This window comes from Schistosoma mansoni, chromosome W (genome assembly GCF_000237925.1).
Source record: "Schistosoma mansoni strain Puerto Rico chromosome W, complete genome".
NCBI lineage: Eukaryota > Metazoa > Platyhelminthes > Trematoda > Strigeidida > Schistosomatidae > Schistosoma > Schistosoma mansoni.
Window position 1 is genome coordinate 55,343,477 of NC_031502.1, and position 26,615 is coordinate 55,370,091.

The 26,615-nt window shown below is 39.8% G+C and overlaps 3 protein-coding genes across 3 annotated transcripts in view; 2 read left to right on the plus strand and 1 right to left on the minus strand.

Moving 5' to 3' along the window:
* Smp_026450.1 (hypothetical protein) overlaps window positions 1–2,432 on the plus strand; it is a gene marked incomplete at both ends in the record, with an annotated part of 6,221 nt that extends 3,789 nt beyond the window's left edge. The window contains one exon of the mRNA XM_018790209.1: window positions 2,398–2,432. Coding sequence (XP_018655575.1) covers window positions 2,398–2,432 — 35 coding nt within the window. The remainder of the gene's footprint in view (window positions 1–2,397) is intronic.
* Smp_026450.2 overlaps window positions 2,359–26,615 on the plus strand; it is a gene marked incomplete at both ends in the record, with an annotated part of 105,682 nt that continues 81,425 nt past the window's right edge. Inside the window, one exon of the mRNA XM_018790210.1 lies at window positions 2,359–2,515. Coding sequence (XP_018655576.1) covers window positions 2,359–2,515 — 157 coding nt within the window. The remainder of the gene's footprint in view (window positions 2,516–26,615) is intronic.
* Window positions 7,301–7,608, minus strand: Smp_026440 (dpy30-related; the record flags this gene model as incomplete). Its single annotated transcript, XM_018790211.1, has 2 exons — window positions 7,301–7,385; window positions 7,421–7,608. The coding sequence occupies 2 exons, from the start codon at window positions 7,606–7,608 to the stop codon at window positions 7,301–7,303; spliced, it is 273 nt and encodes a 90-aa protein (XP_018655577.1).

Consider the following 26,615-nt stretch of genomic DNA (forward strand, 5'->3'; position numbering starts at 1 on the left):
TGTGAGTGTGACTAGTCACAAAATTTAACTAGCAGACCATGTGACATTTAATTAAGTTGTTGTGTACCACTATCATACAGAGCACTACGTGAACCCATCAGTGTTTTCTAGTACGATTTTCCATGGAAGGTTTTCACAGTCGATTTTGTGTTCTGGTTGTCGATAAGGAGGTGTTTATCGAAAGTTAAATCAAATGACTTTGGACTAACCGTTACGTAATAACAGTTGGATAAAATTGTGAGCAAATCCATGATATCATTTTGCTTGGTATTCGTCATCAATGTACATCTAGATTACCGAAGGAGCCGAGACTCTCCACAGGATTACAACCCACATCAATGCAGATAAATGAAGTCCACAAAATAAACGTCAACAAAGATTATGTAATAGGCAGTCTTAGTAGTATTGATCACCGTACAACAAACTAAATGTTGATTTGTAAAGAATCAGTTCGAAGTTTCAGAATTACGGAATGTCTATAAGGTTCAGGATGTACAGAAACGATAACCTCTATCCTACTGAGACCACTTGTGAGCTATAGAGTACGACTATCGCGCTTAACCGATACAGGATACCTACACCTCATAACGCACTTCAAGCCAAATGTCTGTGATTTCGAAAATCAACGCCGCGTTTTCATTTGGCCATTACGGGTCTTTCGCTAAATTCCTCTTGTGTTAATCATCACTATTACACGTCGCACTAGGCAGTGACTAACGTTTAGTAACAACTTGTCCTGAGTTGGACTACAGTTTGTAAATAAATCATCTTCGAATGCAAATCAACGGTCAAAGACGTGATTTGAATGACAACATAGACTCGTTTATTGGGTCGTCTCGAAGTCAATAAACGTTTGTCTGTAGCCTCGATCAAGAGATTACACTAGGATATAAACTGTGAATTTTGTTAGTAATGTATTGGACATACAGTGAAATAAGTGGTTAAACTAGTTGGGTTTTTCTTGAGGTACCAATCAAGAATATTTTTGTTGGTTCAGTTTGCTGTTTAACTGTTCTGTTATTTCAAACATACAAATCTTTATTCGTTGACTGGTGAAACAGTATCTGAGTATTGTAGTGTTAAATTATGTTTTCTCATTCGTCAACTCATGTCAGTTGGTACTTGAATGTCACGCAGAAAAAAACTAGAGGATCAATTGGGTTTTGTGGCTTGTGCAGAGTTCCCTAACTGCATTTGAAGCTGTAATATATTGGTTTTAAGTTTCCACTCTCAACCGCCTTGTCAATAGGTTTCAATCCTGATTAACTTATCAGAGATTCGGCTGCTAGGTCGTCATAGCATTTCATCAGTGATTAGATTAGCTCCTAAATAACATACAATTGCCAAACTGGTCAAATTTAAATTTGCGCATTCGCAATTACCTAGATAAAGACATCCACTTCTCTGTGACACACCATAGCAACTTTGTATCTTGATAATAAGAATTGCTTTGTTTGTAATATTAGTATCAATCATTGGAGGTGACACCATTTTCGCAAAGCGTCAAAAATACACAACTGTCTTTCTAAACGTAGAACTAGTTTCCTGAGCATACCGAACGACAACTTCAACTATCGACATCGTTTTGCATCTACAAAAAGGCAAACTGGGGTTCATAATACAATGTCTATTTTACTCATTGTTAGTGAGTCTTTTAATTGGTGCATTTACCGTTAATGATGATAATCTATTATACTTAAGCGTCATTTCGTTGGATTTTGTCATTTAACTATTTTATATTGTACATAATAATGCACTTCATTTGAAGACTCACATTATAAAGCTATTTCCGTCACTCTGTCACTGGGGTTTGATGTGAGTAGTAACTGCATATTACACAGATACGCAAAAGGTTTTGTTTAATAAGGTGACAACACTGAATAATGTGTTTGGTATATTTTACAACACAGCTCACCTTACTATGTATTTTTATTTTAGACTGAATTCAAAGCAGAGAGAACTTTAGTAACGACAATATAAAACATAATATCAACTTTTGTAACCACTTACTACTAACATCAGTTTTCTAAATCTTTCCATATGCTCGCCTTTCGAAACTGGTTGTGTCGACAATCAGTGTTGGTGAGCGATAGGATCAAGAAAACGATCGATCAGATCAAGGTTATCGCTTCCAGTCGCCCCCTTTCAAATTATAATTTGTGCTTCTGTTTTCCCACATGTCATTCTTTTTCCCTCAATGCTATCTTACTGTGTTGTTTAGTAGTATGCCATCTCCAAAAAATGAGAAAAACTGCATGAATGCGTATAATATTAGAGCTCAATTGACAGCATTTACACGGACCTGTATTTGTGTAGCACCAGTTGCTATAAAAGTGTGTTACTAGTTGTTGTAGTTAAATGTTTTTGATTGATGGTGATAGTTGGAAACTTTGCCAGATAATATATTTAATCTCTACCCGTTTTCATTTTAGCCTACAAAGGGTCCAGTCGTTGGTGATTTTAATTACGGAAGAGGTCAACGCGGTGGGCGTAGCAGTCGCGGAAGACCTTATTAGTAATGATACTATTATTACCTTGTCTTTTGTTGATAAATATCACTCTTTACTTTCATCATTATGAATTTTATTTCAGCTGGTTTAAACGTTTCTTTCTTTCCTTGTCATATATGTACAATGTTTTGTCTGTCCATACTGAATAAAAACGAATATTATTACTTAATGGATAAACAAAAGTTGTTTTCTGTCAAATTATTGACTATTGGTAGTTGTCCAATGAAAGTTTGCGGATCAATACAGTTTCAGCAAAATGTGGTCAGTCAGTCAGTCACAACGTAGAACTTCGTACGTACGTACATCAGTTCGAGTTGCCATACCACATTAGCACAGAGATGCAGTTATCGATTCAAATCCCATAGTGGTAGAAGTAGTAGGAGTATAATCAGAAATCCAAAAGATTAGGGTTTGAAGAAATTATTGAAGGAGTATAGTACAGTGAAATAAATTTGGAAAGAGAAAAAGATAAAGACATGAGGAATTCAGAAGATTAGAATTTGGTAGAACACAAAGAGTAGATGCACCTTCGCCATTGCAAACGATTTTTGAGCCATGTCATTCAAGGTCTCTAACCATCGGTTGCTATCATCTCGCGAGTCCCAACCAGGTAGTCTACACCTACTAACATGGCCCAGTCCACTTGTCAGTGACTTCATGGATTTGTACCACGTTTTGGTCTGGCCACCCCTAGCTTTCTTCCAACCTACTCCTACACCATGAAACATTGCACGTCGGGGCAGTCGGTGGTTTGGCATACGTAACACATGTCCCAGCCATCTCAACTGATGAAGTTTCACTACTTCATCAATCGATTTGCCATCCCTACCTAGTACTCGTTTCCTAACAACTGCATTACTTACCCGGTGGTCCCAGGATATACGAGCAATGCTTCAAAGACACCTATGATCGAACACTAGTAGCCTACGAATATCCTCTACTCTTATTGGCCATGTTTCACTGCCATAAAGTAGGACGGAGCGAACTGCTGCACAATAAACCCGTCCTTTGGTTGCTAGACGGATATCTCGCCTACGCCATAAATGACGCAAGTTGGCGAAAGCTAGACGAGCCTTCTGTATCCGTGCTGAGATTTCGTCACATACCAGACCACAAGGGCTGATGAGACTCTCAAGATAAGTGAAGTGGTCTACACGCTCAACTACTTCACTCCCTATCATTAGTTCAGGTGTCGCTGCAACCCAATCCTGAAGTAACATTTTGCACTTCGAGGGAGAGAATCGCATCCCGAACATGCCTGCATAGTTGCTTATAGTGGTCAGAAGACTCTGCATTTTGTCAGCGTCTTCACCGAGTAAAACTATGTCGTCGGCGTATTCTAAGTCAACAAGTGAGCCTTCCGGTAAAAGTTCAACTCCTGGAGGTTTAGCTGATGAAAGTGCTATCTCTAAAAGTATGTCAATGACAAAGTTAAACAAGAATGGGGAGAGTGGACAGCCCTGACGAACGCCACTTGAGGTAACCAATTCTGATGACAGTTCGCCATAGGCTCTAACTCGACCAGTTGTGTTCGAGTAGAGAGCCTTTATGAGGTTAATGTACTTCTTTGGTACTCCTTTCACTGACAAACACTGCCATAGAACCTCACGATCAACGGAGTCAAATGCCACCTAAAGTTCAAGAAATACTACTATTGTAGGACGTCTGAATGTGTGTCTATGTTCTAGGACCTGACGTAGAGTGAATATCTGGTCTGTGCAACCACGTCCAGGTCGAAAACCAGCCTGGTTTTCTCTAGTGTGCTCTTCACGAGCTTTGGTTAGGCGCCTAAGTATTATTGAAGCTAATATTTTAGACACTATATTAGTCAAAGTGATTCCTCTGTGATTGTCACAGGTGGACTTTTGTCCTTTCTTATAGACTGGCACAATCAGTGATTGGGACCAGTCAGATGGAATTACGTCCAGTTCCCAGATTCTACCTAAGACCTCAGTCAATCTCGTTGCTAGTACTGGACCACCATCCTTAAAAATCTCAGGGGTGAACCTGTCAGGGCCTGCTGCTCTCCCTCGCTTTAGATTTCCTGTAGCTTTTTCAACCTCGTAGAGAGTTGGAGGACTTACCTCAATTCGCCATTCAGGACGACTGGGGATCGTGGGTAACTGAAGTGTGGCTGAAGGCCAATTGAACTGATCCCTAAAGTGTTCTGCCCATCGATCCAATCTCCTGGATTGAGAATGAATGATATGTCCATCTTTGTCTAAGATAGTTTCACTGATACTTGGGTTCCTAATACCGGTTTCTTTAACAAGTCTGAATAGCTGTCTGCTGTTACCTATTGCCGTTGCCTTTTCCATCTCTCTTGCTTTCGCTACCCACCACTGTTCACGATCATTTTGTAGGCTTCTTATTAGCCTTCGCTTAAGCTGACTCCGCTCTTCGTTATGTTCAGAGCCAGGTGGGATGAGTTTTCGAGCGTCTATCAGTGTGGTAGATGCTGCCGAGATCCATTGTTTCTCCCTGACCTTATGGCTTACCTTACTAGCGGATATCACTGCTGATTCCACAGCTTTTCGGATGTCATTCCACGCTGCCTCGGGGTGGACACAACTTACATGGCTGCCTAACTGTTTTCCCAGTTGTTCCTGAAATATATTCTTAGCCTGCTTATCACTAAGTAGAACCCTTAGAGGCTTCCCTGCAGTGTCTTTCCTACGTCCAGTAAGTCGCAGACAGATACGTGCTCGCACTAGAGCATGATCTGAGTCTAAACATGTGCTCCAGAATGAGCGACAGTCTTCTATCGAGCCCCTCCATCGGTGGCTGATAGCGATGTGGTCTAATTGGGTCCAACGTTGGGACGAATTCGGGGGTCGCCATGTCAAAAGATGTTTTTCCTTATGCTTAACTTTAAGTTAGTATTTGCAAGAAATAGGCGGTTATCTGAGCATAGCTGCAACAGACGGTCGCCATTATCTGTCCTTTTAGCCACGACACCATAAGATCCACCCAGGTGTCTTTCCCTTTCACTTAGTTTACTTAATTGAGCATTGAAGTCACCTGCTACTATTACTACATCAGAACGCCTAGCTTTTCGGAGAAGGTCAGAAAGTTTCCTGTAGAACTCATCTTTTATATCGTCTGAGCTGCAGTCAGTGGGAGAGTAGGCAGAGACGACGAAGAGGCAACGACGAGTTTCCTTATCTTCCCGGGTCCTTACTGATCCGTTTAGTCGGACAGCGCATAGACGACTGTCTACTGGGATCCAGTCTAAAAGAGCTAGTTCTGCCCTAGGACTTAATGCTATACCTACTCCAGCGAGGCCACGGGAAGCAGCATCAGGACTTCCAGATACACGAAGCGTGTATCGAGATGAATCTTCATTTTGATTAGGTGAGGTCAAATGAATGACAGTACTCGGATCTTGTATGCGCGTTTCGGAGACGCAGCACACATCGATGGTGTAAGATTCTAGAGTCCTAGCTAAGGAAGCCTGTTGTCCTATTTGGCACAATGTTCGGACATTAAAAGTTCCTACATGTAGTTTAGAGCGTGGTTTCAGGAGACCAGGAATAACGTTCTGTGTACTCGAATCGTTTGCCCTAGCGGTGCGAGGTGATAAAAGGACGTGGGAAGGGTTAGTCGTGGAGATAACAGAGTTATTAGGTGTAGGAAGGATTTGAAAGTGACCAACTTGGTCTCGTGTGCAGTTAAGGGTATGAGGGCTAGTATAACTTCCCGGCTGCCCACACCGTGGAAGGGTATTTCTTGAGGGACCTGAAAAAGAAGTTGGATTAGTGTTGGTCTTAACGACCTGGGAGCGTGACCGCAGTGCCCAAGGGACAACTGCTTGAGGCCGGGGATTTTTGACGTGTTAGCTCCGTTCTTCAAAAGTCCTTACCGCCGGAGACGGGAATCCGTGGGATAAGGCGAGGTGTGCATTTTTAGGGTCGACCTTTTCTAACCCCACCCTTCCTTGTGTGAAGGCAGCATCGCTGTCATGCTGGTTGTCTGAAGGAAACACCTTACTGCTTTCACACCTCTGTACAGTCAGCAGTACGACTTCGTCTTCGGACCTTGGGATTGCTGCTTTTAGTCTCACCGCTCTTCAACCGACCTGTCTGGCATGGTAGGACCTTGAGGAACGATTGTTCCAGCCAGCACAGCTCGATTGGATCATCACGATAGGCAAGCCCGACCACCACGTCAAGGTAGCAGCAACGGTCGGGCCAAATGTGGTGGTCTATTTTAACTGATAAATCGAATAGTCTCAGTGGACTTCCCACTGTATGATGTTGTTTTCTCGTAACCAGAACATTTTCATCGCCTGTGTGCAAAGTGTCACTGAGAATAATGCAAACTTTTCAGAGAACTCGAATATCGGCCAGTGGAAGTTTGGAAATGGATCAATGGCTTAATGGTCAAATCCCTTGACAGTCACTTATTCGATGACGTAAGTTTAAACTCCACTGTGTCTCCGGTTTAAGCAGATAGCTGATATCCCCAGCCGTTACACAAAAATTGTTTACGAGTATATGCTTTGTCGAATAGTATTATTGGTAACGAGTCATATTATGTTTCTTTACCTAAAGTAGCGCGACTGGACTATCCATTTTATAGATAACTGTCTAGTAGAAGTAGCAGTACCCGTGTTTTGAAACTACCTGCATAAAGTATGGCATCCAGAACGAATTCAAACTAGTAATAGGTATTGTTTGCCGAAGCTCTGTTCTCTGACACATTTATGTATGTAAAGGAATCTAGCGTTAGAATGAAGTATATATTCGAATTGTTTATTTATAAGTCAAAATTATGTTATCTTCAGTTGATTACTTGGTACCAGTATTGATATTTTGTTTATAATTTTTGTTTTTCAATAAATACGCTGCTAAATACTCAATTGGCTTCTGTGGTCTATAAAAAAACTTGGTATATTGCCGTTAGATTACCTTTCTTTACACAGTTGCGTTAGGCCATGAATAAGTACTGGCACAACTAATCTCTCCAAGTAAGTACGTATTGGTAAAGACTGAAGTTCAGCTGACGTGGCTTCTAACCGAATATCAGATTTCACATAGCTTATAGTACTGCTAAGACTTTGAATAAAATGTTCAATGTGGATCTGTTCGTTCGGCATTTTTGTTGAATGGGACGAAACTTTGGATTTTCTATACTGGTATTATGAATTGTATTTTAGTTGCGTTTAGTTTTGAACAGTTAGACCAGATGACGATAAAATTATCTGCAAAAAAGCGTAAGAAAAACAAGTATATTCTTTTAAAAGAATGGTTAATTGTGAATCCCTAGAGCTAATATTGAGGGTTGCCCTCGGTATTTAGGTAAGCATTTCCTTAAGTTAGTCCTAAGGCTTCCCGCGGACCAATAGTATGACTTTCTTATGACGTAAAAGCATTACTCACTGTTTGTAGTTATAGTTGTTGAGTGATTAACAATATAAATGAAAGCAAGTTGTAGTAGCTAAGAACAGTGGCACCTACCACTTTTGAACTCCATGTGTGATGAGTAACTTTATTTCGACCCAGATCATGACCAAAGTCACTAAAATGAGACGTCAAGTACTGAAACGCTGGAAATTACTAGTCTTCCCATTGGATTTTATTCCGATCATGTCAACTAAGCAACACATAAAAACCTGTTTGCCTGGACTGCGTGACATAATTTAGGAAGATTCCTAATCGAGATTCATATATTTGATGCAAGCATGAAGTAATCTTGGGAAACATCCCGTTAGGTGTTCTTCCGTCTTTTATTAGAGACATTTTTAATGCAATCTGCGGCATTGCTACCGTCCGTAATGTCACTATTGAAAAAGACAAACTTCATAATTGTGATCTTAAGTGCTAGGATGTCACATTAGGTCTAGCCTTCATATCTAGGTTGTGTAACAAGGCTTAACTGGATACAAGAAAATGTTTTGTAATTGGAAACATAGTCGGTTGAAAGCTAGGTTCGTCTCATCTGATGAATCTAAATGTTGACTAAACTTGGGAGCTAGCGAGTAACTCAACAGACTACGGTTTTGTAAATAAACAGACTGAGTGAAACACTTTTCCTCCGTCGGATTAAATACTACAAACAATCTAGTGTGTATTCATGCAGTTCTTCCAATGTAATGATTTCAAAGTACGTTCGCACAGTGATCGAATTTCATTAATTGTTAAATATCTGGTTGGTTATCATGATCACTGACTAATAGATTTCAGAATTCCGTATTATTTCCAAAATGACTTCAAACAGAGGACCGCCGTTCCGATCGGTAATCATGTCACCACTAAAGTATTTCGCTAACTGTATTGTGACTGTGACGCGACCAAACGTTCTACACATTTTGTCGAAAATCCTATGGAACGAATAGTACACATAATACGATTAAATATTTGGTGTGTTTTGTGCTGTTATGATATAGTTGTCGTATTATACAATATGATCACATTCTGCTCACTTGGAGTCTGACTTATTGCTTGAAACTTTTCGAGATTTTATTACAATATGGATCACTGATAATTCACAATAACACTTTAAAGCTTCAGAATCTTATGTTTGAGTATGTAATATTTCCACACAAGGACCCTTTATATGACTACCTTCCTAGTAATGAGTGTTTAACGCGTTCGGTGATAGTTACATAAATAGACGACTGTGAACTGATTGTCACTTGATGGAAATGGCGTTTAAGCACGAAATGATTAGTAGCGGGAAGTCTAATATGATTGACGTCGGTAAACAGTTTTGACTTGCGCAGACACCATTACGTATAAATTATTAGGGTCTTCAGCACGAGTCGACATCACCTATGTTGCTAAAATGTGTATCTAGTTAATTCATAGACTTTACATGAGATAAACTAAACACGCTGGTGCCTTCAGAATATTTGAAAATATTAGAAAATGCAGTTACCGTTACTCTTGGAGATAGTGAGCGTATTTTGTAGTATATCTCTTTTTGCTGTGTTAGTGAAGCAGGATCTTTATTTAACTGTAACTAGAGTTTACACATACAATTAGTCAAGGTCATGGTTTGTGCATTGCGCCCGTCACGATGACAACTGGAAATAAAATCCAATGTAGATGACGCTAATATCTACCTATTGACGAAACATTGTGTTACGGCTGTCCTAACGATTTGTAGATAATTTTTTATGGGGTATGGTCGAAAAGTCATGTCATTGATTCTCGCTTATGTGTTACATGTTGTCGCGGATTTCTAACGTCGTTTTTTGTCGGCTAATCGCAGTATTTTTCCGTCACATGTTAATTTTTGTAATATTTATGCGTGTTGCATGGCGTTTATTGCAGTCTATTGGTTGCCTGACGTATTTGGAGCTGACAACCTGGATGAATGTTTAGTCAGCCTAACTTGGTAATTTGTAACAATGTAAACACGGGCAAGTGAAATTAATCATTTATCAAGTCTAAAATACACAAAAATTATAGTTTCAAGCAAAAACAAGCTGTAGAATAATTTACATATAACTTTCCTCCCTTATTATGGTAGTGACCCAAACAACCAATAAAGTGGAAATAAAAGCGAAAAAAGGGGGAATAAAGCGTACGAAAGCGTAAACAAAGGGGAAATGTCGCTTTTTCGCCTGCACACGAGGGACAGATTTGTAAGCACACAACATGATTTTTATCCTTCATTCCTATTACAGATGGCCATGTTGACGCGTTTAATGGATGATGATCCTAAAACCTCCATGCGATATTTTCTGTCCTACATCATGAAACCTGAAGTCGCCATTAATTTCACGCTACTTGGTACTTCATCAAAACGAGCGATTCAGAAGTGCCGGTTTTATGGCTGCGTACGAAGTAAGATAAATAAGGTTTTTAAACTTCAGGTGCACTTACTAATCGATCCCTGTCGTCATCTATCACTGAGAAAGACCTTGCGAAAATATATGACATGGCTACACAAAGTTATTTTCACGACATGAGAGACAAAGTACAGAAGCGTCATCGACGGAAGAAAGAACACGTACGTACGACTTTAAAGCGATCATTGTTTTCCCGTTATCTATAGGTAGAGTCTTCCATGTTCAAGGATATAATCGTAAGTTCAGCTTCAAGTACCTTGTTGTGCAAAACAAGTTTCCTAGATATAGTAACATTCTTCTTCATTACATTTTAGAATTCACAAGAATTATTTGAGTCTCCATAGTCCAAAAGGCCTGATGGAAAGAAACAATACGTGAAATATCTGGTCCGTGACAATTGCAATTACATCAGGAACATTGATGCTCTACCATCTGCCAAGTGCTCATGACGTTGTACAATAAGCTTTTTGTTTTCAATAAAAATTTGGAACTTATACCATACATTACGTACATCACATTATTCGTGTGCTGTGTTGTGGGAATGAAGGTGAACACAGGAGGCGGTTGGGGTAAATACAGAAGCGTTTTAAAAGTGGGCGCTTAATTACATCGGTGTGCATGTAGTAGAAAAGTAGACAATTCGTCGGATATTTAGGGTGCGAATCGGAAATTCGTCGACATTTGAAAAACAGAGCGACAGAAAGGGGAAATTTCGCTTTATTTCCCCTTTATTGGTTGTATGGGAATGAACGTGGGTGTTATTGGTTGTATGGGGATGAACGTGGGTGTTAGTAGTTGTTTGTAAATTGTAATTGAGAGTCAAACTATTCATGAATCTTGTAATGGTAATAATAATCATTCCATGCGACGTTCCTAATGGAAGTTTGTTTTTCTATAGCAGGGCAACAAAGAGTAAACGCACTGGAAATAGAGGAAGAAGCCCTACGCGATCTGAACGAGCAGAACAATGAATAAAACTATTCTGTAGAAAGTTTCCCCTTTTGCACTCAACCGTGTCTTTCAATTTTAAAAATATATATGTTGTACCAGTACATTGTGTTCTTACTTTGACGGCACTTACCGGTCCTCACTGTAGTGTTGTTGTTTCAGATCGCTCCTGCTTCAAAGTGAACGTCAATATATAACATGCTACATTACGATATGAACTATTAATATACAGCCGTAAACAGTTTAATCCATGATAAGTATCATCGTTGTTAACTGGACTGATATGTTATTACGTAATGTGAGAGAAAAAATATGTTAGTAACAATTGGCGTTGATAGATTTTTCTGTCCGCTTTCTGAATTTATACAGAAATTGTGTAGAACATTACTGTAAGTGTCACATAAGTTAGCCAAATACTCTTCTTAAGTAAAGCGATGCGTGTTTGTTATGAGCATGGTAACTAAAACATGTAGATAATACTATTTTACGATGTCTCGTATAGGGTTAAAATATAAATTTCTGTTAACAGAATCCAAAATCACTGACTAAATCATAAACAAAGTGTTGATGCATGTTGACGAGTAATCGCTAAATAGTGGTTACCAGTTATTTCATTATTGTATGTAAACAGTATTATGAACGTTGTAATTGTATTTTTCCCAAATTTCATATAACTAATTAAAGTTTGTGAGTCCCTTCGTTTGGTGCCTGAAGTTTGTTTGTTAATACCGAATAACTAGATGAAATTGTAGGAAGGTTAGAAAATGAAGAGCACTGTTTACAGCAAGTAAAACACTTACAGGTACATCCTATCAATTGCTATTTCATTTACTTATGGAACTTGATACTGATAACGAAGTTTAATCTTTTCTTTCACGATTGATTTGTTGTTTTTCAGGATTGCATTGAGCAAGCTATCCATACATTTTGTTATACAACTTATGACTCCTGTCAACTAATTGAAAGGCTCAAATCTTTGTAATAATCAAGTCTATGCAGGTGAACAACTTGGCGAATTTATTAATATGGAAGTTTGTGCGGAGAAACAATTCACACATTGGCGATAACTGTGTTTTGTATTGACCACTACCGCGTTTATTCATCTAATAAGTTATCTAAATATAATATAAATATAACAACTGTAGTTTTTCGCACTTTAAATCTTTTCAGTATGTGTATATTCTAGTTCGGTACTAATACTACTTTCATAATAGACGTTGTCCGATAACGGTAAATTTAACGTTTGATTGCCTAGTCTGTAAGATCTTACGTGAAAATCGCATCACTATCTACACTGACCCATCGTATCGCGACAAATAACAGTACTTAGTACTTCTAAAGAACGCATTTATGCTTGGGATAGAATAATATATTTAATGTGAATATAAATAAGTTAAACATAATGAGCGCGTCTGCAACACTGACTCATGCCATTCGATTGAATGAATATCTCCACGTTCACCACTTCCGACCTTCTCCAAGTGTTACATCTTTTTAGTTATTATATGCTTGACTCCGGAGACTATGTGATTAGGAAACAATGCCACTCCAATTATTCGTCCGAATGTACTGATAGTAAATAGGACTGCAGGAAGAGAAATGTTTGAGAAATGGCAGTCTTACCTAATTATTGATTTTTAAGTGATAATTGTCTACTTTTCTCTCCACCACCATGGCGAAGTGTTTACCATATTTTTCAACTATATGTTGTTTATGAACTCTCTGGCTTCTTTGATTTCGTATATACTCTTCACTCCGTCTGGATAATGATGTTGTATTATAATGGAAGTTATGCGTGCTATTTAACTTCCATCAGCTGCATGGTCTAAGTATGTGATGAGCTAATTAGTTTATTTCGTAGTTGATTAAGCTTACCTGTAAGAGTTGGCCTTTTTACATATGTCAGTAGTATATGACATCAAGGATATTGACAAGCCATAAATGTTCGACAATTGCACTCGCAAGTGCCTGCATCTAGTTCATAACACCACAAAACTGTATTTAAATCGCACTTCCTTCAGTTTACTTTCGCTGTGAATGTTATGCGTACGGGTGGTCTGAAAAGGGATAGAATTATGCATCCATACTTTTTGTAACTCCTTAAACACACCATAGAATTCAATCTAGTTTCTAAAACGCCTGCTCAGTATTATGCGTTGAAACGCCTCCCTTAAGTCGACCGAAATGTCTCTGGAACATAAATCACCACAAACATTACTCGTTAATTACTGAAAAAACAGCTATTTCATGCGATAATACTTCAGTAACTGAAGAAAGGACTACAAACATTTAGGAATTACGGGTTACTCGTCATGTCGTCTTAATTCTTGCAGAAAACAAGGATCCACACAAATTCATAGTATCTTTAACTGATAATTTATACTGAATACGCAGTTCTGCGGACCCCAACGAATTTTAAACAAGGAGAGTGAGATTCAGTAGGGTAATTGTTATCCCAGGTCAAGTTACGTAGCAACAAATGAGCCAAATTGTACACTACATAACACAGTAAGCACAATGAACGCTTTTAGCATTGATTTTGCGAATTTGCTACAGCCAAAAAAGACGCAAATACGAGAAAACCTGATATTCGTGCAACCCAGAGGACAACCAACCAACCCTCAACAAATCAAATACGGAATGACCACTTCGTGTCAGGCCGTTCAAGGTCGCAAAAAGGAAACGGCGGGCAGGTTTGAAAACGTACTGACTTATTTACCTTGCCCTTTTATGGTTCATTTATGGTTCAAATGTTATTAGTCGAAAATAGTAGATCCAAGAGGAGACAGATATTGACGAAAATTTATAGTCTTCAGTAATAAGGACAGTTGGTTGATGAACCTGTGTTAATACTGACAGAATACCTACCAGCGAAGGTCCAGCTTTTTCTTGAATATGTTCACCGATGGTGCTGATACCACTTGTTCTGGTAAAGTGTTCCAGTCATTGACCACTCGATGAGAAAAACGGGACCCCAACTTTAGTTTATTAGATCGCGGTTTCAGAACCTTCTTGCTATGACCTCGGAGATTATTAGTGCTGGAGGGAGCAAAAAGATAAGACATATTACTCACCCAAATCATAAATAAAGATACGAAATGCCAGTATAAGGTCACCTCGTGTCCTACGATAAGACAAGGGGAAAAGGTTTAGACGTTTTAAACGCTCATCGTAAGGGAGTTTAAAAAGACTCTTTACTAATTTTGTCCCTACACGCTGGACGCGCTCAAGCGATTTAGTATCCTTTATCAGACATGGGCTAGCCGCTTGGATACAGCATTCTAAGTGTGGCCTTATATAGGTGAGATATAAAAATTGAAACATATCCTCGTCGAAGCATTTACATGCTCTGCGAAGCGACCATAGAGCACGATAGCCTTTGGAAGCAACCGCATTGCAGTACGTAGTGGTTTTCAAGTCGTGACATATAAATACTCCTAAGTGGAGAAGATTTGTAGCTCAGGTGGGTGATTTTGATGTTGGTTTGTTCTCTGAGCTGGGTGGTTTGGTCGTGGAGCTTTCATCGTCCTTCTGAACGACATCATCAGCACAAACTTCGGGTAGAAGTGAAGTGTTTGAATTTCTCCACATGTGATTCACAGCTTGTCCTCTGCACCTCGATGTTGATTGGTTCTTATTGACCTTAAATCTGTCATTGTTTATTTCTTTGTTTTGGTTGTATCTCCTATTGGTTTGATTTTTGTTCCTATCTTCCTGCATAATTTTCTTGATTGGTTGATAGATTAGATTGATTTCACTTCGAAGTGAACACTTCGAAACCCTGACAACAGCCATCGAAACATTATGCAAACGACACAGAGAAAAAAGAAGAAACCTCCTTAAAAAGAAAATAATCAAAATCTCAAATCCAACTATAGAAGAAATCACAAACAACAGCTTGGTCAACCTATCAAAACAACCACTAACAAACACAGAAGAACAGCTACTCCGAAAAGGATTAAATTACAATACAAGCGATGCCTCAAAACTGGAATTCTACGCAGAACTGGAGTCATCACTCAAAACGTCCGGAATAAGTGAGGAAACGCAACAGGAAATAAGACAGTCTATAGTACCACTGACTCAACGGATGAAGGGCAACAACCAACTGACTTCACAAGAACAAACAGCTTTGAAGAAACTCAGAACCAGAAAAGATATTGTCATCGTTCCAGCAGACAAAGGACGCACCACGGTGATTATGGACAAAGAAGAATACATTGAGAAAGCCGAGGAAATACTCGTGGACAAAAATACATACAAACCGATGGACATAAATCCAGTCAAAAAACTAGACAATCGCATTGCAAAAACTTTAAACAAACTCGTCAAAGCAGGAGAAATAACGAAGCAAGATCAATGAAGAATGAAATCTAATGGACCAGTACTCCCTCGGTTCTACGGCAGACCAAAGATACACAAACCAAACATTCCACTACGTCCAATTGTAGCACTACCAGGAACACCAACGTACAATTTATCAAGAGAAATCTCAAGAATACTGAAACATTTAGTAGATTCGTCAAACCACTCCATCAAATCAGCCACACAATTCCTTGATCAGATTAGGAACATTCAAAACAACGACGACGAACTAATGATATCCTTCGATGTAACAGCACTATTCACTTCAATTGAACCAAACTTAGCAAAAGAAACCCTGTCCTTGCTTCTAACCAACGACGAAAACCTCGCAAAATACGCGAAACTTCAACGTCAAAGCCTACTTGAACTCATAGATCTATGTCTAACAACATATTTCCAATTCAATAACAAAATCTACAAACAAACAAAAGGGACACCAATGGGATCACCAATATCAGGACTCATCGCGGAAGCAGTAATGCAACGACTAGAAACCACAACTCTACCAGTGGTCAAACCAAAAATTTGGATTCGTTATGTAGACGACACATTCGTCATCGTCAAAAAGGAGGAACTAGAAAACACCTACGAGCAGATCAACAACGTCTTCAACGACATCAAGTTCACAATGGAACAAGAGTCGGACAACAAGTTGCCATTCTTAGATGTATTAATCACCAGAACTGACACAGGAAAACTAGAGACTCAAGTGTACAGGAAGCCGACCCACACCAATCAAATTCTCAACTACAATAGCAACAACCCAAGAACTCACAAAATCAACTGTGTACAAACTTTGTTCAAGAGGGCGAGAACACACTGCAATACAATTACAGCACGAAAAAATGAAGAAAAACACCTGAAAACCATTCTTCAGAAGAACGGCTATCCAATCAATTTCATCAAAAAATACCAGTCGCACACACCATCAGAAACAAAATCAGGTATGAAAATCAACAAAAGGATCACCCTACCATACATAAAGGGCATATCGGAAACGACAACAAGGCTGCTGAAAACCTTCGGAATAGGTGTAGCCCAAAAACCAACAAAGTCCCTCCACTCAATCTTATGCAAACCAAAAGATAAAATAGCAAAAGAGGACAAAACAAACATCATCTACAAACTAAATTGTACCAACTGCAACAAACACTATATTGGACAGAGCGGACGCCCCCTGCACCTTCGCCTACATGAACACCAATTAGCAGTCAAACGTCACGAGAATTCTCCACCCATATCAATACACGTGGACAACTACGGACATACATTCGACTGGGAAAACGTGCAGATTTTGGACAGAGGCAATTCCAAAAATACCAGAGAATTTTTAGAAGCTTGGCACTCAGGTCAATCAGAAATAAACAAACATATTGAAATCAATTCAATCTATCAACCAATCAAGAAAATTATGCAGGAAGATAGGAACAAAAATCAAACCAATAGGAGATGTAACCAAAACAAAGAAATAAACAATGACAGATTTAAGGTCAATAAGAACCAATCAACATCGAGGTGCAGAGGACAAGCTGTGAATCACATGTGGAGAAATTCAAACACTTCACTTCTACCCGAAGTTTGTGCTGATGATGTCGTTCAGAAGGACGATGAAAGCTCCACGATCAAACCACCCAGCTCAGAGAACAAACCAACATCAAAAATACTCCTAAGTCTTTGTGCTCATGAACGCGTGGCAGAGATGTACCATTAACGGTATAATGGTAACTAATATCGTGTCAGTTGTGCATGAGCACGCTCTTCCTGGAATTAACTTCCAAGCCACAATCATGTGCTCATCTATCTAATTCGTCTAAATCAGCTTCGAGATGGAAACAATCAGTCTAATTTCTTATTGTTCTCCAGATTTTAACATCATCCGCAAACAATAACGTCGACGACTTAAGTAATAAAGGTAGTTCATTAATATACAGAAGGAAAAGTAAAGGGCCTAAGATGGTGCCTTGGGGTACACCACTTTTGACCGGTTTCCATTCGGATAGAGTTCCATTGACCCTCACTCTCTGTCTGCGGTCACATAAGAAGCTTCCTATCCATTCCTGTATAGCACCTGTTATACCAAAGCTCGAGAGCTTTTGCATAAGACCTAAGTGTGAAACCTTATCAAACGCTTTGCTAAAATCTATGAATATCACGTCGACAGACTGGCCGTTGTCTAGGGCAGCTGTCCAATCCTTTCTCGCAATGAGTAAGTTAGTCAAGCATGAATGCTTGTTACGAAACCCATGTTGCTCGGGAGTTAACAGATTGTACGAATCTATGTGGTTCGGTAGCTTAGCCCGAATTAATTTTTCAAGTAACTTAACTACTATACTGGTCAGGCTAACAGGCCGGTAGTTAGATACGATCCGTCTCTGACCATCTTTAAATATAGGACTAACTATGGCGTCATTCCAGTCTCTAGGTAGTTGAGCGCGTGAAAGGGACATGTTGAAGAGCATCGTGAGCGGTCTTGAGATAATGTCCACAAGCGACGACAGCAAACGTGGGTGCAAACCATCGGGGCCCGGTATCTTACAAGGTTTTAGGTTAGTTATCAAAGGAAGAACAATATCCTCTGTCACGTGTGAAGGTCCTATGGCTGGTATCTCGTTGTAAATGGGACAAGTAGTTGTAACACAACACGTAGAGTAGACTTCAGTGAAACAGTTAGCAAATGTCTCCGCTTTCGCTAGATCAGATTCGTTTAACAGTAACGGAGGGATACTATCACTACGTTTCGTCCGCCTTTAAACGTACGAAAACAGTCGCTTCGGACAGGTACAGCTATCGTATGCCAACTGTCGTTCGTAAGCCTTGCGGGATTTAGCTATGGTCTTTTTACATATATTCCGGGTTTTTTATATTCGCAATTAAATGATGCTGACCTGTTGACAAGAGTAAGTCCCAGAAGTGTTTTCTACGCTTCAACAGCTTCCGGGTTTCCTTATGAATCCATGGGGGGCAATGTGACAGCTCACGTGCTGACCATGGGATAAACGGTTGAGTTACGGATTCGAACGTAGACTTAAACCTATTAAGGTAACATGGTGGTTGGAGGTGGTCAACAGGAAACCTTGGACTCCACCACCCAGTGATCAATCAATTGTGATTACATCTCAGTCCTAGAGGAGGTCGGTCGCGGCCCGAATAGCTCAGTGGTAACGTCTTAGACTGTGAGGCTGAGTGACACGGGATCGAATCCACCAGGGAACATCAGTTCCCTCAAGATTACAGGTGTGCCTTGCTGACGAGTGCCAAGTAGCACGAAACCCGGATCCAGGGTTTCCTGTTGACCACCTCCAACCACTATGTTTCCTTTTTTATTTTATTTTATTGAAACACATATATATTGGTACAAAAGGGAACCAGATAGATATGCACCACACAAAATAATGAAAGTAGGAAGAGAAGGGATGAAAAGATAAGGCGGACTGAAATGTACAACCAGAAGACTCTTTCAGTCGAGGAAGTTATAACCACTCTTTACGTAGAAAGTAAAAGAAGGTTGCAGCAGGATCGCCACTGACTTCTATTCTGAGCCATATCTGATAACGTCTCTAGCCACTGTGTTGCACCATCTCTCGGACCCCAGCCAGGGAGTCGTGAAGGACCAACAAAAGCTAGCCGTTTGCAGCTTTCTTTCATGCCACGACACCATGTCATTCACTGACCTCCTCTCCGCTTTTTCCAACCAGTCCCAGAGTCGGCAAATAATGCACGATGTGGAATTCTCTGGGAAGACATTCGTAGAACATGTCCAAGCCACCGAAGTCGATGTTTCAAGATGGTGACACCAATTGAATTATCGTCTCTGCGCCCGAACACACGATGGCGAACCTGTGCATTACTAACATGGTGTTGCCACTGGATGTCAGCAATGCTTCGGAGACAGCTATGATCGAACACAGAGAGACGTCTAACATCCTCAACTCAGAGAGGCCAGGTTTCACAAGCATAGAGCAAAACTGCTCTCACCGACGCGTTGTAGATCCGACCTTTTACAGCCAGACTAACATCACGAAGGCGCCAAAGATGACCCAGATTGGCATAAGCCGCTCTGGCTTTCATTATACGTGCATCAATCTCATCACTCACGCCACTTGGAGGGTGCAAAGCACATGCCGTACCTGCGGACACTGATTGCCAACTGATTAAGTGCTGATTGCATGTCTTGGGCATTATCGCACAGTAAGACAATATCATCCGCATACTCGGTCGAGAAGTCGTTCTCCAGGCTGCAAATCCACACCGCCATTACTTACATCCATCAGAGCTGTTTCCAGGATATCATCGATGGCAAAGTTGAAGAGGAATGGTGAAATCGGGCAACCCTGCCTAACCATACTGCTCGAATGAAACAAGGGAGAAAGGTGGTTGTATGCCCTCACTCTGCCTGAGGTGTTCGTATACAGGGCCTTTAAGATGTTAATGAACTTCTCAGGCACACCCTTCTTCAATAGACAATCCCAGAGAACAGTCCTGTCCAACGAATCGAAGGCAGCCCTAATATCAAGAAACACTACGATTGTTGGCCTGCGATAAGTATGACGGTGTTCTAACATTTGGCGGAGGGTGAAGATGTGATCAATGCATCCTCGACCAGAACGAAAACCAGCCTGCTCCTCGCGAGTCAATCGTTCTCGGGTTTTAAACAACCTACGAAGAATGATAGAAGCCAATAGTTTGGGCGCAATCGAAAGTAGACTTATCCCCCGATAGTTGTTACAGGAACAACGTGAACCCTTTTTAAAGATAGGGACGACTATTGACTCATTCCATGATGTAGGAACACTTTCTTGCTCTCAAAGCTTTGCAAACACTACCGTCAGTTCCTTAGCCAGAAAGTCACTACCATCTTTAAAAAGAGCAGGAGGTAAGTCATCTGGGCCCGGTGATTTGTAGCGCTTCAAGAAATACCTTAATATATGTAGTGCACGAAGTGTTGAACCACCTAGACTGATGGCCACATTGCAACGTGATCGATAGCATTCGATCAGCACTAAGGACCTGACACGCATGAGATTGATCACCACCCAGTGATCAATCAATTGTGACTTAAACCCGTTCCCTGCAACATCGATCGATCCATCAGCATCGACTGACCAGTCAATTGAGATAGCATAGTCCCTGATTGCCGGAAAATCAGCTCTCCAGATATTAGGACGGGGTGGAGCAGATCCAAATTCTTTACCATGTATCCGGAACTTAAAGGAAAGTACGACATGGTCACTATTCACCAGTGAGGGAAGTTGTTGAATGTCGACGATATCTTCACAGTGGTGTGTGAGGACAAGGTCTATCGATGACGGATTATGTTCCAAGTCTATATGTGTCGGCTTAACGATACATTGTACAAGTGCACATTGAATAATTGATGACAGAAGGACGCTATCGAAACCCCCACCTGGAGCTGTGAGCTCTATCCAGTTTATATGGGGTGCATTGAAGTCTCCAACGATGAGACAACATTCTGCTTTACTCCAAGAACAGACGTGTTTTAGGATAAAGTCGTCAGCGAGACAACACGGACTACGATATATTCCTCCTATCGTCACTAACCCGTTTCTAGACCTAATTGTACAACATACTACCTCACACGTACCACTTACATGCGCCTCCGATATGATCGAGTGGTCCCTAACATATAATATTATGCCTCCTCCCTTGCGACTTCTAACTCTATCACTTCTGATATAGATGTAGCCTGAAATGACTGGAGAACAGTCTATATCTACAGTGAGCCAAGTTTCGGTGATAACAATTATATCCGGATTTAAGCCGTCTACCATCAAACTTAGTTCAGACATCTTATTCCGAAGACTACGGGCATTCGTGTAACACACATTTAGGGTGTTTTTGGAGACATACGTTCTACTCACACAGGTCTCGGAAGCATTGGCTTCCAAAACCTGACTACCCGAAAACCCTTAATCGTAAGGTTCGCTTCACCGTTTAGCCTTCGAGTTTTTAACTCTGTTAGGGCATTCTTCCACTTGATCCGATCCTCAAGTGGCCAGTCAGGTCGAATACGAATGTTTGAGTCCCGAATTTTGCGTGCGTTATTCAGTACTTCGTTCCTTTCCTCAAAATTACCGAGTACTAATTTAAGGATCCTTCTCTGTTGGGTTTCGCCTCCAACATATTTACCGAGTCTGATGACTTTCGAGATATGTACTCTGAGACCTCATCGGGCAGTATATTTCTGAACAGAGATCCCACTAACTGCAGATCGTGGGCATGTCTCTTAAAGGGATCGGCGTCTTTCGATTCTGCCAAGTTCCAGATGATTACACTAGGCACCTGTCTAACTTCCTTAAAAGTCGTGTTTATGGCTTTCGACCGTGATGTCAGATCCTGCCGGTTAGCTACCGGCTTCTTACTGTTAGCTTTCATTATAACAGTGTTGTGTGAGTCGAGTGATTTACTCCCAACAACATTTGGTGGAGTTAGACTATTTCCATCCACAACAGTATTAAATATTTTCTTACATTTGGACTTGAGCGGAGTTGCCTGATGCGATGGACGTGAGTCCAACGATGACTTATCGACTATACGCGCGCTTTCTTTGGGTACTTTTCCGTCTCTTTTACGTTTCCGCGTAATCCATTTACCACTATTCTCAGCATCCAGATTGGAACTATTCTGGACGATAGTGGTTCTAGCCGGGTCCTCAGTCGCTGCTAAAGCGACTGGTCCCTCAATACTTAATGGCATGACTTTCATTGGTTGTACCGGAGTACAAATTATTGCTTTATGTTGCGAAATTGGGTGTCTGGTACCTGCCATGGCAGCATTTACGACACTGATACAATCTTCATTATCAGTATCCATGTTGCCGACACGACCTACGTCGACCTTTTTAGCTAACACTAGAAGGCTGATGGCTTCCTGAATGGGTAATGTCTTGCTTGAGCAACAACACATACAGAGCCAATGAGAATTTGGTTTCGAGCACCTTTTATAGGCAGCAGGGCTTAAGCGGGTGCACATTTTATGAAACCACTTCTTACACTCGTTACATTGCATCCCTTCTTCCACGGGGAATAAGCAATATGGCTGTCCACACTTGTGTACAGAGCCGACCATCTTAGAATAAAGCAAAATGATAGGCAAGGTAGATATGTAAGATAAATCACAACCTCATCAAATAAACAAGCCACAGTCGACCAAGAATGCTTTGATGCAGTAAATACACAAAAGCAGGATCAAAACACACAAATACAATGTCACGTTAACTGAAATAAATTCAATTAAAGTGTAAACGGTAGTTTTGATACGTAATTTACGATCAAAACAGTGAATTAAGCTCAACGTGAAACAATACCACTGTATTTTTAAATAGCGCAGGAAGCACCAGAATAAGTCCACTACAAGCCTTGGAACATGTGATGACTATCGGGATAAAACATCATCATCCTAATGAGAGTTTGTGGATGAACTGTGATCCGCCATAAATACAGGGCATCGAAGATATTGCTACCACTTTTTGGACAAGTGACTCCATTCACCAATAGAAAAGTAATGGTAGAATTCAGGAAGATTCGTTCAAGTTTCAGTTTAAAAAAACAGGAGGCTTGATGGCCTGTGTTAGTCCTGGCAATGATGGTCTTTCAGTTTATCCAAATTTGTTTTGAAAAAGTCAACAGGTGGAACCTCAACCACGTACTGAGGTAATGAATTCTAGTCGTTAATGACTAGATTTCAAGGCCGATCGTTATCTGACAAGTAATTTGTACGAGGCTTATGAACGTTTTTGGAGTGTCCTAGTAAATCCTGTTTTGGAAGATAAGAAAAATGAGGGCATATCAGGTGCAAAATTTTCACTAAGTAATTTGAAAATCGTTGAAGGTATGACCAGTATTGTAGTTTGACAACTATTAGCCAGTAACACGTTCTGCAATGGAATCGTGCCCAGGCTGTGCTGTAACGTGATTTGGTACGGATGCATGACCGAACACCTTCAGGTTAACGAGTCCACTAAAACTAATGTGGTCAGCATCCAATGTCGAACACTTACAGAGCCATTGATTTTGGGTAACTATTGACAGCAACATTTGTAATCATGTTCTCTCTGGTTATTCGATAAGACAACGGCAGCAGAGGTGTTTTGCATGAAATATTATCATCAATGCACTTGATTTGGGATGTCACACTTGACCATAAGAAGCCGTAATTTAACAACATATATATATATATATGTATGACGTTGGATGAAGAGTGTGATTTTCATGAGGACATCTAAGGTGAAGTTGAACAAGTGAGTGGACGTCGCAAATGACACAGTGTGATCTTATTTATTGGCTCTTATATTTAAACTTCACTCGATCTATGTTGATCCAACTAATTGGACAGCAATACAATGAAATCTCACACAAGAGTGTTTTAACATCAGGTACATGAACTAGTAGTTGGTAAATGTACTACAGGGTTAAAATTTGTAAGCAGACTGTTTCAATAACTGAATTTAGCTAGACAATTATTTGATGATTAAGAAGCACTAAACAAGTATCTCGTTCCAGCATGAAATTCTTTGTGTGATCAAACTTAAATCACTTCAAGCCTTTCAGTGATCACGTTCGTTGACTAACTTGAACCAATTTCTCATGTAAATTATACTCAAATACCACATTGTTCATGGAACTACTATGACGACCAATTCAAATTACTTGTATGTCGACGTGTACATATATACATAAACTATTCCTATGTACCCGATCTTGGCAAATCACTGTTGTGCTGAGCCTTTTATCTTTTTCACTCTCCCATTATTTAAAAAAATGATTTTCCTATTGCCTACCAAAAAATATCATCAAGATCCTCAGACAGTTAATACATACATACTAAGCCTCAAGAACTTTTGTATTCCACAATTTAATAACTCTAACACCACACTCACCGTGGTTTTCACTAAAAACAATTGTAGGAAAATAAACATTTCAACATTTCAGGAGGTTCTGAACCACAAGAAGCACCATCACAGGGAGTGGATCACTGTTGGTACAATGGATAAGATTGAAAAAAGGAGGAACAAGAAGGCAGCAATCAATGCCAGCGGACTAAGAGCAGAAAAAGCCAAGGCACAAGCCGAATACAAACAAGCAAGTGAAGAGAAGCATCAGAGTTGACAAACGTAAATATGTGGAAGATTTAGCAATGATAACGGAAAAGGCTGCAAGAGAAGGAAACATGAGACGATTGTATGATAAACATAGAAAATCACTGGAAATTACCGTAAACCAGAACCGTCAGTGAAAAGCAAGGGGGGAAAGGTAATCACCAACATTGAAGAACAACGAAACAGGTGTGTAGAACAATTCAAAGAACTCTCGAATCGACCAGCATCACTGAACCCACCCAACAACGAAGTAGCACCCACGGACCTCCCAATCGATATTGGTCCACCAACAATTGAGGAGATCAGCATGGGCATCACGCAAATCAAGAGCGGCAAAGCAACAGCATCAGAAAACATAAATAGAAATATTTAAATGAATTATTACATGAGAGTATTCTTGAACAGGAAATACCGTTCAGTTAGAAATATGACCAGGAAGAATTCTTGCTGTTGGAGAACTCATCGCTTTTATCAAGAAAGTAAAATGAATCACAAGACAGTGAGTGTCGTATTTCTTTAAGCATAGCTGATAAGTTCTCAAGTCACTTAAACACACCACTTCTAGAACGAAAGACAGAGATTCGTGTTCGACCAGAACGTGTCAGATCTAACTGCTCCTCATTTTCTATCCAGTTTCAGCGCCTACAAATTCATCTTACAGCCTGAAAAACAGAATCGCTCAAATGGATCTAAACAAAACACTCATATTCAACAACTATTGTTCAATTATCCCACATAATCATATGTGGAGAATAGATAACAAAAATTAATGAATTTGCATAACACATATTGAGATACCATCTTGTCAAAGCATAGACAATGTGAGTTTGCTATTTTTAACTATTGTTGATACTAACGGTACAAGTTAGAGGATTGATAAAAGCAGTAATAAGATCACATCATGTCCTTTGGTTGCAGAATGATCAACAAACTACTGATTAGTTGAGGTCATCAAAACAGAGAAATTTCTACTCATACGATCACTGATTATAATTACACTAAAATGTTAAACCATGGAGGTGTTAGTATGCACTGATTTGAAAGAGAAAACAATGTCTAGATTTCTCTGGTCATATTATTATTAAGGTGAGATATGTTGTGGTGATAAGCTGAATAATTCACTACTAATTTTATCATTTAACTCAACTTAGTGAATCGATGCGTTTGGTGACTTTGAGGTACATCACGCGTATATTGATAGTCTTCACTCTTCGAAACTTTTTTCGAAATTAAACTATAATCGTTTTTTGTAAAATATGTGTAAGGCCTATCTATGAATAGTGTTCGTGCTTATCGTATCACTAGTTGTTAACTCAAACGATAAATAACTTCACCTACGTATTACGAAGTGGAAGCGTGTTTTGTTTCATTAGTAAGTAAACCAAAAAGAAGCACTCATTCGGAGCTTGACAAAGCCTTAGTCAATCAAAACTTTTGTAATCGAAATTTGTTGCATGTTAATGTAACATGGTTATGTGTCTTGACAACTTCGTCGGTAATTCAAATCACACATATTTAGAGCACTGGAGATTTGGCTTATGATAAGTTGAAGACTGGATGGTAAATATCAATTTTAAGTAACGATGTAATTCTAAAGTACAACACTAATACAAATCACGTGTGATATGATGTATGTTGAACAGAAGGGTTCGATATTCGGTGCGATCCAACCCACATTCACAACTTGATGTCAGTTTCAACTGCTTTACATTTGATAGTAAGAAGACTAAACAAGTTAAGCGAATAAACAAATGATAATAAATCAACCAATTACCATTACCTATGGAGCAACAAATAGACAGATTGCCACCGTGATGATACAGTTGTACGGCTCATAAGTCCTATATCCAATGTTCCATTTCCTTGTGACGACCTTGTA